Below are 13,070 nucleotides of genomic sequence, written 5' to 3'. Positions count from 1 at the left end.
TTGAGGAGGTAACAAGCAGAATAGATAAAGGAGAAGCAGTGCACGTAATATGTTTGGATTTTCAGAACACTTTGAAATAAGATAAGAGCACATGGTGTCTAAGGTAATATCTTAACATGGATAGATGATTGACTGACTAATAAAAGACATTGAGTCGGGAGAAGGGGACCACTTTCAGTAATAGCAACCTGTAATTAGTGGCGTGCTGCAGGGATCAGTGCTGGGACCATATACTATTGACTTGGAATGAGGAAAGTGAACGGACTGTAGCCATGTTTGCAGATGACACATACAATCTGCAGAGGGATGTACACAGGTTAAGTTAATGAGGGGAGAAATGCTTGGCAGATGGAATATAATATGGTGAAATTATGCACTTTGACAGGAAGAATCGAAGATCTGAAATATAATTTAAATGGAGAGAGACTGCACAAATCTATGATGTAGGGATTTGGGAATTTTTATCTAATAATCTCAAAATGCTAGCATTGTAAATTCAGAAGGTATTCAGAATGGCAAGTGGATTGTTGACATTTATTTCAAAGGGTGTGCACTATAAAAGTAGGGAAAACTATACGAGGCCATAATCAGACCACAGCTAGAACACTCAACATTTTGGGACACCTTGTGTAAGGAAATATGCACTGGCATTGGAGGCAGCCCAGAAAAGGCTTGTGTGACTTATACCATGTTTGGAGGGACCACCTTATAACAAAAGGATGAGTGGATTGGGCCTATATTCATTGGAATGTAGAAGAATGAGAGGCGACCTTATTGCAACATACAAGATTTTTAGGATACTTGATGAGTTAGACAGAAATATTGTTTTCCCTTGTAGGAGCATCGAGACCAGGGGCATAATCTCAGAGTAAGGGGATTGTACATTTAAAACACGGATGATGAGGAATTTCTTCTCTGAGGGCTGGGAATCTGTGAAATATTTTCCACTGGAGGCTGTTAAGTCTGAGTCAGTACATATATTCAAGGCAGAGATAGACTTTTTTTTTAATCAGTGAGTTGAATTGAGGATTATAAGAAAAAGACAGGAAAGCAGAGTTAAGGATTATCAAATCAAATTATGTCGTTGATTGGCAGAGCAGACTCAATAGACTGAATGGCCTAATTCTGCTCCTTTTGTCTTATGGTTTTGTGGCCATTGCGTTAATCCTTAACTGTGCTGTAGATGTACTTAAACCACGTAGGCAGATTAGTTCTAAATTTTTATTCATTCTGTTTTTCTAATTGCCCTGTTCAGAGAGTCTGTTGCACATCTCTGGAGTGGTTGGTACTTGAAACCAAGTCTCTTGATTCCGGGGTAAGGACACTAACCACTTAACCACAAGAGGGCATCCCCAGCATACTTCTAGAAGACGGTTTCGCAATAGCATGCACTGCTAATACCTTGGTTCCACAAGTGTGGGTCAAAGATCTGACAGCTATGAGGCTGCTGTAAATTGTGCAGTTTTTCTTCAGACGAGTGTGGCCTAACCACCTGATCCTACATGCTCAAGTTCTCACTTTGAAAACCACACATGGCTTTTCCTTAGGAAAGCTGTTTCATTTACGAGGTTCCTTCCTGTCACCCTAAGGTTGCTGCCAAAGGTCTGAGGCATCAAAGTGGGCTCACAGTGAGAAATGTCTGATCCTGGAAGGCAAATAATTATCACCAGCTAAAGGGAAATTAAAAATGGACCATAATTGCTAGCCTTGCCAGTGCCATTCACATTCCATGAACAAATAAAAAGGATATGAAAAGGTATAAATTTGGGACATGCTGTCTCAAAAAAGTTGATGAAACTGGGTCGTTTGGAATGTAAAAATCGGGATTAAAGAATTTTTTGACGATTATATATTAACTGAAATGAAACAAAGGCAGGTAAACACAGATCAACAAATGTTGTGATGAAATGAATATTGCATACTTGCATTTGAAATTTATTCCAAAAGGCCTGTTGTTGAGAGATTTTACCATTAGTCCACTGAAAGTTCATTATTTGCGATTTGTGTGCAATTTATTAATGTTACCCTCTAAACATCTGAATTTTTGCAATACCAGCCAGGCACTCCTGATAGTACAGGAAAAATATCAAATGCAGAAGGTGGGCAGTTGCCTCAGAATTTGAGGGAAGCTCTTGAAATTTTGAACATTTGCTGTATTTTTGAATATGTGTAATTCATGTGACATTTTTGTAGGAATATGTGTAACTGTTCAATGAATTGTTGGTTTTTCTGACTTCTTCGTTTTTCAGGATCAGTGTGAAAGCACTATTGGATTCAAACTGCCCAATTACCGGGCTGCCAAAAAGTTGTGGAAGGTATGCGTGGAAAATCATACCTTCTTCAGGTATGTATGCAGCACTTAATGTGAAAAAAGTCAGGAAGAAAAACTGCTATTCCAGTAAGTTTAAAAACATTTAAAGACCGAGATATCTCAATCATTCTCACTAATAAGTCTCCTTCATAAATTCAATCCTGAGTCAGTAATTTAATGACAGAAGCTTTGAAATTTCCCCACATAATCTAATATGGAGTACTTCAGAATAATTCTTGTAATATTATACTTAATCCATCAATGTGTAATTCATAGGTGAACAGAGAGGGAGATATCACTGCCATGTCAATCTCTACTATTTGTGAAATATGAATTTTGGAGTAATTTTGTCATTTGTACACTAACGTGAATTCTGTCAGTTGAACTCAAAGTTAAAGAATTGGTTGATGTAATTTTCTGTTTCAGAAGTGTGATATAAGTTTACAACTATTATTATTTTTGGAAAATTGGCTTCTAAAGTTGAGGTAAATAATTTTGTGGTTTTCAGACTGATATTTGTTAAGCAAGGTGTCTGAAAGTTGTTTGGGACAGTGACCTAAAGACAGTTTTTCCAAGAAATGATGCAACATTTTAAATGACACCCTGCCTTCTTGGCTAGATAATTGCTCCATGTTGTGTTTTTGTGATCTACCTGATTTTTCAGTACCACCACAATAGGTGAGCTCCAGCTACTGTCTCAGTTCAATAATGCTGTTATCCATAATAATGCCATTGATTGCTTCTCTCACTTGTGGTGTTTTTGTGTTGGATGTATATGGATGTTTATGGGTAACATATGCCCTATACTGACACCATGTATATAATCAGCTTTCCTGCTCCTCTGATGCTGCCTGGCCTACTGTGTTCCTCCAGCTCCATGTTGTGTTACCTCTGACTCCAACGTCGGCAGTTCTAACTATCTCTGATTCCCCCCACTGCATCCCAAAACCAGTCCAACCTGTCTCTGCCTCCCTAACTGGTTCTTCCTCTCACCCTTCCCTTCCTCCCACCCCACGCCGCACCCCCATCTACCTACTAACCTCATCCCACCTCCTTGACCTGTCCGTCTTCCCTGGACTGACCTATCCCCTCCCTACCTCCCCACCTATACTCTCTCCACCTACCTTCTTTAATCTCCATCTTCGGTCTGCCTCCCCCTGTCTCCCTATTTATTCCAGTTCCCTCTCCCCATCCCCCTCTCTGATGAAGGGTCCAGGCCCGAAACGTCAGCTTTTGTGCTCCTGAGATGCTGCTTGGCCTGCTGTGTTCATCCAGCCTCACATTTTATTATCTTCGAATTCTCCAGCATCTGCAGTTCCCATTATCTCTGATTACTGGACTGTCAGCTTTTGAATTTTCAGACTCTAATTCATTTTCAAATTTCCATGATTTCTTATTTCACTCCCTATTTCTCATATCACAATAAATACAGTTTTGTCCTGATTCTCCACCCTGTCGTAGTATTGTTTTAACATATTAACATGCGATATTTGCTGATTACCCAACCATCTTCAGCTGCATCCTCAATGACCTTCCTTGCATCCTAAGGTCAGAAGTGGGGATGTTCACTGATTGCACAACGTTCAGCACAATTCATGATTCCTCAGATACTGAAGCAGTCAGTGTTCAAATGCAACAAGACACTGGACAATACCCATGCTTGGGCTGATAAGTGGCAAGTGATATTCACATCACACAAATGCCAAGTTATGACCATCACCAAAAAGAGGCAATCTAACCAACACCCCTTACATTCAATGATGTTATCATCACTGAATCTCCCACTATCAACATCCTGGAATTATCATTGATCAGAAACTCAACTAGACTCCCCACATAAACAGTGGCTACAAGAGAAGGTCAAAGTTAGGGATACTGCGACAAGTAACTCACCTCTTGACTCCTCAAAGCCTCTCCACCGTCTAAAAGGCACAGGTCGGGAGTGTGATGGAATACTTCCCACTTGCCTGGATAAATGCAGCCCCAACAACACTCGGGAAGCTTGACACCATCCAGGACAAAGCAGCCCACTCGACTGGCACTACATCCACAAACATCCACTCCCTCCACCACTGACGTTCAGTAGCAGCAGTGTGTACTGTCTATAAGATACACTGCAGAAAGTCAACAAAGATTCTCAGGCAGCACCTTCCAAAACCATGAACACTTCCATCTAGGTGGACAATAGTGGCAGACATTTGGGAACACTGCCAACTTCGTGTTTTCCTCCAAGCCACTCCTCATCCTGACTTGGAAATATATCGCTGTTACTTCACTGACGCTGCGTCAAAATCCTGGAATTCCCTTCCTAATGGCATTGTGGGTCAATCCACAGCAGGTGGACTGCAGCGGTTCTAGATGGTAACCCACCATTGACTTCTCAAGGGCAGCTAGGGTTGGGCAAGAATTGCTCGCCAGCCAGCAATGCCCTCTCGTGTCTGTGATACTTAGTACGTAATTCACATAGTTAAGCTTCTGCTATATTTGATAAGGTGCAATGATTCTTTCATGGTTCCCCAGAGACCGATAACAATTCTGGTACCAAAATTCTGAGCCTTGGGGCTGAATCGGAGTTGCATCAAGATTTTTACAGGATGAGCAAGTTTTCTTGCTGCATGTTACAAACTGTATATTAATTACATATGCCATCACTGTGACATGTCTCATATCAGATTCCAGCCTCCCTTGTGCACCCACTATTCCTAGAACAACTTGTCACTCAGCTGATATCTAGCGAAAGAGGCTTATCCCTTGTGCCTGCACATCTTTAAAAGGGTGCTGTGCTAGGTATTGTCACTCCAAAGCTGCCCTATGTGGTCAAGAATGGAGTTGGAAAATGGCAGAGAAGAGGAAGATGGCACTATGATTCTCCAACAGGGATCCTGGTGGATGGGGTGGTGTAAAGAAGGGCAGTCCTCATCCCAGATGACAGGCAGGGGAAGTTGCCTTGCCGGATCCTGACAGCAGAGCTCGTCACCTAGGACAGTGCCCCTTCTAAGGTGGGGAGGAATGATCAGTATTGTTGAAACAAAGTGACTTTCTGTTGTTGCAGGGTAAGTGTCACAGCCTTCTCTAGCTCTCACTCTGCTGTGAAGCACCCACTTCCCACAGAAGCCACCTCCCTAACCATTGATGATTTATGTACTGAGGCCTCAGAAGAAGCACTGGCAAGGCTACCTCCTTCCCCACGTGCCAGTTCAGATACTAACATCTTCGTGGATATGTTGGGCTTTGAGAGTCGTGGAGGACAACTGGATGGGCACTTCGTTGCTACATCTCTGCAGTTGGCCGAGGAAGGAACACTTTAGACTGGTGGGACTCATGACATCCGAAAGTCAGGTACCTGCTCAGCCCCAGGTAGGAAAGTATTCTGTAGCGTTGGCAATCAGGAATTTCAGACCACATGGACAGGAGCAGCAGACAGGTATGCAGTATGCATAATAGAAGGTGTCATCAAGCTATCAAGCAGCACCTGCTCAGCAATAACACGCACAGAGAAGCCCAGTTTGGGTTCTGCCAGGACCACTCCGCTCCTGACCTCATTACAGCTTGGTTCAAACACAGACAAAAGAGCTAAATTCCAGAGGTGATGCAAGAGTGACAACTCTTGACATCAAGGCTGCATTCAATCTAGTGTGGCATCAAGGAGCCCTAGCAAAATTTGGAATCAATGGATATTAGGGGTAAACTTTCCGGTGGCTGGAGTCATATTTGGCACAGAGATGGCCATGGTTGACAGGGATCAGTCATCTCAGCTCCAAGATATCTCTGCAGGAGTTCCTCAGGGTAGACTCCTAGGCCCAACCATCTTCAGCTGCTTCATCAATGACCTTCCCTCTCTCAAGGTCAGAGGTGGGACTTTTCAGTGATATTGCGCAATATTCGGCTCCATTCAGAACTTCTCAGACAGTGAAGCAGTCCGTGTGCAAGTGCAGCAAGATTTGCACAATCCAGGCCTGGCCTGTCAGGTGGCAAGTAACATTTACGTCATTCAAATGCCAGGCTATGACCATCATCAGTATGAGACAGACAATCTAACCAATGTCAGTAGTGTTACCATCATTGAATCCTGTGCTATCAACATCTTGGGGGGCGCGTGTTACCATTGACCAGGAACTGAACTGAACTTGCCACATAAACACAGACTGCAAGAACAGGTCAGAGGCTGGGAATACTGCAGCGAGTTGACTCATCTGACTCCCCAAGGCCTGTCAATCATCTACAAGGCACAAGTTAGGAGTGTAATGGAATATATCCTACTTGCCAAATGCATTACTCCAACAACACTCAAGAAGCTTGGCGCTACATCTCCAAGTATCCATTCCTGTCAGCAATGACGCCCAGTAGCAGCAATGTTTGCTATCTACAAGATACACCACAGACATTTACCAAAGATCCTAGGCAGCACCTTCCAAACCCAAGACCACTTCCATCTAGAAGGACAAAAACAGCAGAAACATGGGAACACCAGTACTTTCTAGTTCAACTCCAAGCCACTAACTAACCAAATTGAAATGAGGATGTCCTGATGGTGGACACGTCTCACCATACCCTCATTGCCTCTTTCGAAGTCATGCTTACTGTTTCCCAGTCCATTACAAATACAGTTGCCCCCTTCATCAATTGGAATCCTCCCTCCCTCCCAAGTCTGCAACTCCCTGTCCTGAAAACTAACGTGCCGAGTCTCCTTCCCAGTGCAATTGCCACCACACATACGCAAATGCACACACAGATCTTTGCCATCAGTCTCTCTGGAGAGACCTGATGGACTAACTGTGTCCAACTCTGTTGAGCAACCAAGCCAAAATAGCCCCAGAAGAGAAGTATCCAGACTCTAACTACTCACCATTCTCAGGATTTAAATAAAAGAACTAAATGTAATATCCTTAAGTTTGTAGATGTCCCATTAGGAGGATGAACTATGAGAAGGAAGCAGAGACACATTAGTGTGATTTAGCAGTGTTCAGTGAGTGGGGAAAATGTCCAGCAGATGAAGCATAATATGGATACAATCTGCTTTGACAGCAAAAGAAGAAGATAGATTATTATCTGAATGGCAATCGACTGGGGCAAGGGGTCATGCAGTGAGGCATGGGACAAGCTTCCATGCCAGTTGCTGAAAGTAAGCATGCAGCTTCATCAGGCAACAAAGAAAGAAAATAGCACATTGGCCTTCATAGCAAGAGGATTTGAGTACAGAAGCAGGGATGTCTTGCTGCAATTATACCAGGTCTTAATGAGACCACATTTAGAACAATATGCAGTTTTGCTCTCCTTATCTGAGGAAAGGTGTTCTGGCTATGGAGGGAGTGCACAAAATTTTATACCAGACTGATTCCTGGGATGGCAGGACTGACATTTGGAAAGAGAATCAGTTAGGACTATGCTTGCTGGAGTTCAGAAAAGAAGTGTGGGGGGCACGGGGTGATAGTGGTGGTTGGGGTGAGAGAATCTCGTAGAAACTGATAAAAGTCTGACAGGACTAGACAGAATTTATGCTGGAAGGATGTTCCCAAGATCAGAGTGACCAGACCAGGGACCACAGCCTAATATAGGATAGGCCATTTAGGACTGAGGTTAGGAGAATTTTTTTTATCCAGAGTAGTGAACCTTTGTAATTCTCTGCCACAGACAGCAACTGAAGCCAAAGCAGTGAATGTTTTCAGAAGGAGTTAGATATAGCCTTTAAGGCAAAGGAATCAAAGGGTTTGGGAGAAAGCAGGGACGGGACTGAGTCACATAACCAGCCATCATCATGTTGAATGGTGGTGCAGGCTTAAACAGCTGAATGGTTTACTACTGCTCCTAATTTCTATGTAAACGCAGATTTCTAGGTCACATCGAATCTCTCATCGGAATGAGAATCACACCGGAACTATTATTTATTTTTTATTCTTTCACTTGTAGGCTTTTCTTGAGCCAGGTCATTTTGTTTGATTTCTGTCTCTTTGGAGTTCAATGTTTTTAAAATGTCATTTCCCATTTCTCCACCCTCCTCTTTCTTTCCAGTTGGCTCTTCCTTTCCACTCATCTTCCAATTCTAGAGTTTCCTTTAAATTTCTCTTTTTTTATCCTTTAAAAATTTGCTGATTGCTGCAGTCTTCAGTGGATTTCCACAAGATCCTTCAATTTGTTATGATCCCAATTTATGGTAATACCGGACAAGACAGATTCAATATGAAACCTGATGTGACAGACCATAACTATTGTTTCTGCAATTTGGCTACTATGTGGTCAGTATCTGCAGATATACCCACAAGGTTATCAATGGAATTTCGAAAGAAAAACACAAGTTTGTTACAAGGAAGAAAATCAACCCAAGATGGAGAACAGGGAAAAAATTTGGCTGAAAGAGCTGAAATTAGATTAGACCCATGAGCTTAACTTCTGTAGAAGAGAAAATGCTTGAATCTATTATTAAGGAAGAAATAGCAAGATAGTTGGATAGAAATTGGCAACATAGGTCCATGAAAAGCAGGCCATGTTTAAGTAATTTACTGGGAATCTTTGAGGACATTATGAACATAGTGGAGAATGGGGAACCGATGGATGTGTTTTATTATGATTTACAGAAGGCATTCGACAAGGTGCTGCACAAAAGGCTGCTGCATAAGATAAAGGTGCGTGGTGTTACAGGTAATGCATTAGCATGGATAGAGGATGGGTTAACTGACAGAAAACAAACAGTGGGGATAAATGGGTGCTTTTCTGTTAGGAGATCAGTAGCTAGCAGTGTGCCTCAGGGATCAGCATTAACACTGCAACTGTTTACAGTTTACATACATGATTTAGAATTGGGGACCAAGTGTAGTGTGTCAAAGTTTGCAGATGACACAAAAGATGAGTGGTACACCAAAGTGTACAGAGGACACTGAAAGTCTGCAGTGGGATAAAGATAGGTTAAGTGAGTGGGCAAGGGTCTGGCAGATGGAGTACAGTGTTTGTAAATGTGAGGTCATCCATTTTGGTTGGAATAACAGCAAAATGGGCCTTATTTATATAGTGAATAATTGCAGCATGCTACTGTGCAGAGGGACCTGGGTGTCCTTGTGCATGAATATAAGTTGGTTTGCATGTCCCCCAGGTAATTAAGGCAAATAGAATCTTGTCCTTCATTGCTAGAGGGATGGAGTTCAAAAACAGGGAGGTTATGCTGCAGCTGTGTAGAGTGCTGGTGAGGCCACACCTGCAGTACTGTGTGCAGTTTTGGTTCCTTACTTGAGAAAGGATGTACCGCACAGGAGGGGAGCAGAAGAGGTTTACTCGGTTGATTCTGGAGTTGAGAGCATTGTTTTCTGAGGAGAGTTTGAGTAGACTGGGACTATACATATTGAAGTTCAGAAGAATAAGGGGTGATCTTATAGAAACATAAAATTATGAAGGGATAGACAAGATAGAAGCAGGGAGGTTGTTTCCACTAGTGGGTGAAATTAGAACTAGGAGGCATAGCCTCAAAATCAGTGGGAGCAGATTTACTTCTGAATTGAAGAAGAACTTCTTCTCTAAAATGGCTGTGAATCTATGGAATTCCTTGCTCAATGAAGCAACTGAGGTTTCCTTGTTGAATTTCTTTTTTAAGGCAATAGTCAATGGATTTTTGAACTGTAAAGGAATTAAGGGTTATGGTGAGCTGGTGGGTAAGTGCAGCTGAGTCTGCAAAAAGATCAGCCTTGATCTTATTAAATGCGGAGCAGGCTCAAGGGGCCAGATGTCCTACTCTTGGTCCTATTTCTTATGTTCTAATGTAAATGAGTGATTCCTTACTCTGAGATTATGCTCTCAGGTCCTCGACTCTCTCACGAGAGGAATCACAATATACACATCTATCAAACAGCTTAAGAATCTTGTATAGTTCAAGCAGGTTGTCTCTTATTGAGTTCAAATGAGTATAAGCCCAACCTACTCAACCTCTTCTCATAAGAAAATAATTGGTATTGAGAGTGTGAGCCTTGTCAGGACTACCTCCAATACCAACATATCTTTCTTTCAATAATCGCACCAAAACTATTTACAGTATTCCAGGTATGGTCAAACTAATGCCATTTAAAGTTTTAGCAAGACTTCATTTATTTTGATTCTCCAAACCCTTTGAAATAAAGGACAACATTCCCCTGAATATCCTATCACCCACTGAACTTGCATACTGGCTTTTTGATTTAATGCATGAGGACCCCCAAAACCTCCAACCCCTCCCTTTGCTGCAGCTTTCTGCAGTCTTTCTCCATTTAAAAAATATTCAGCTCCTCCTCTTTCAGCCAAAGTGTGTAATCTCACGTTTTCCTGCGTTTGTATATAACCTGCTGAGATTTTGACTCCTCATCAGCTGCTATATGTCACTGGCCCAGTAATGATCTCTGTGGCACTCCCCTAGTTATATGGGACTTTTCAGGATGGCACCCTTATCTCAACTTGGTCTTCTATTAGTTAGTCAATCCATATTAATGTATTACCTCCAAAACCACACGCTGTAAGTAGCTTAAATGCGGTATCTTTTCGAAACCCATTGGAATTCCAAACATACTAGTCCTACTGATTTACCTTTATCTATCCTGCTTGATACTCTGTCCTAATTCTTTACTTAAGTAATGAACCAAACTTGTCCAATCTTGTAAATACAATGTTGTAATCTTGGATTTAGGTAGGAATCAGCCTTTTTATGATGCTGAATTTGAGCTCAGAAGAATGAGTGACAACCTGGTTGAACGATATAAGATTCTTAGGGGACTTGTCAGGCATGATCTCCTCTTCATGAAGTCGAGCTGACTCAGCTTGATTATGTTATGTGTTTGTAATTGCCCTGCTGTTATATCCTTTATAATAGATTATAACTTCTTCCAAATAGAAGATGTAATGCCCACTTGTCTGTTAATAATTTGTTTTTTTTTCTCCCCCCTTTAAAATAAGAGTGCTACATTGGCAGTTTTATATTGTATGGAACTTTTCAGAATCTATGGATTGGTTGAAAAGTGCTACCAGTGCATCCACTATCTCTTCACCAATTCCTCTGATGATTTAAATGCAACTCATTGGGTGCAGGGAGGTTATCTGCCTTTAGTCTCATCAGCTTTCCTAGTGCATCTGTCTCTAGAGGTAGTTATTGTATTTATTTACTCCTGACTTTGTCCCTTGATTTAGTATTTTTGGTATATTATTAACATTCTTCTACCAAGAAGACTAATACAAAATATTCATTCACCTAATCTTCCATTTCCAGACTTGCTTTTATTATTTAGCAGCTTTGTTCTCCAAGGAGTAACAGAAACTTTGGCCCTTCTTCCATTTTATATCTTTAAAGAAGGTACTATAGTGTGTCTTTAAAAGAAATTGCCAGCTTACCTTCAGTTTATATTTTCTCTCTCGTTTGGCTTTTAAAACTTTTTAAATCTCTGGTTTACCCTTCTTTTTTGCTACATTCTATCTTTTATTTCTTTTAACTTGATTCCATTTTTATTTTCTTTGGCTAAACATGTCCGGTTTAATCTTTTTGTAGAAACATTATTCCTCACAGGGCCGTATCTTTGTTGTGAATCATGAACTACATCTGCTGCTTTTCATCACCCAGTAATTTTCTACCAAACTCCTTACCAAGTTCACTCTGTCCTAATTTTTTACTTAGTGATGAACCAAGCTTGTCCAGTCTTGTAAACAAAATGCTGTAATCTTCTATTTAGATAGGCATCAGCCTTTGTTATGATGCTGACTTTGCAACTCCAATGCCCAGAGAGACTTGAAACTAGACAGCAAAGGCAGCAGCTGTGCACATTACTTCTGGGTCAGACAGCAGTATAGGTTTCTTTTTTCATTTGAATCACTGCCCATGTGGTCACTTGCATTTGTCTGTCTGTCTGCCTCCTTTTTTTAAAGTGCCATTGTTTTGATCTATTTCTCCCCCCCGCCCCCCCCCCGCCAAAGTTCCAAAAATAATGTAACAGCTTATAAAACAGTAATTACTGCTCCAAGAGTTTGAGGAAATCAGCTCCAGCACTGAAAATCCTCAAAAAGGAGTAGCTCTTTTAGCCACATGATTTTATAAACGTATCATCTATCTTGCCTTTTATAGCTTTTCTTCATAATTTTTTGTTGACCTTTTAAAGATTTCTCAGTCTTCTAGTTTCCAACTAATTTTTGCCATTTTGAATGCATTAGCTTTCATTTTGATACCTCCTTTATTCCTTTAGTTACCCATGGCTGATTATCCCTTCTCCTACAGTCCTTCTTTCTCACTGGTAATACTTTTGCTGAGCACTGTTTAAAGCTGGGGTGAAAGTCCTCCACTGTTTCTCAATTGTCCCATTCCAATCTTTGCTCCCAGTCTTCCTTAACCAACTCCATGCTCATCCCATTGTAGTCGCCTTTCCTTAAGCATGAGATACTGATATTAAATTTCACCTTCTCACTCTCCATCTGTATTTTAAAATCAACCATAATGTGATTGCTCCTTCCAAGAGCATCCCTAACTATGAGATAATTAATTATTCCTGTTTCATTACACAGGACCATCAATAGGATAGCTGGCTCCCTTGTGGGTTCCATTGCATACTGTTTGAGGAACCTATCATGGATACGTTCAATGAACTACTCCTCAAGGTTGCCTTGCCCAACTGTGTGGCCAATCAATATATAGATTAAAATTCCTCCTGATAATAGCCATACCATTTTTACATTCATCAGTGTTTTCTTTTGTAATTGCTACCCCACCATGATACTATTATTTGATGGCCTATAGACTACACTTATCAGTGACTTTTTACCCTTGCTA

General features: G+C 41.2%; 1 protein-coding gene across 16 annotated transcripts in view; it reads left to right on the top strand.

Annotated features, from left to right (window-relative positions):
- The window catches only part of epb41a (erythrocyte membrane protein band 4.1a), a 175,183-nt gene that overhangs the window by 100,384 nt on the left and 61,729 nt on the right, over positions 1-13,070 (top strand). For all 16 annotated transcript variants that reach the window (XM_059654380.1, XM_059654382.1, XM_059654381.1 and 13 more), the window contains one exon: positions 2,250-2,344. In XM_059654380.1, coding sequence (XP_059510363.1) covers positions 2,250-2,344 — 95 coding nt within the window. The remainder of the gene's footprint in view (positions 1-2,249; positions 2,345-13,070) is intronic.

The sequence above is a fragment of the Stegostoma tigrinum genome, chromosome 24 (assembly GCF_030684315.1).
Source record: "Stegostoma tigrinum isolate sSteTig4 chromosome 24, sSteTig4.hap1, whole genome shotgun sequence".
NCBI classification, from domain to species: domain Eukaryota; kingdom Metazoa; phylum Chordata; class Chondrichthyes; order Orectolobiformes; family Stegostomatidae; genus Stegostoma; species Stegostoma tigrinum.
The sequence above is the reverse complement of the archived record's forward strand: the minus strand, read 5'-3'. Positions and strand labels throughout refer to the sequence as shown.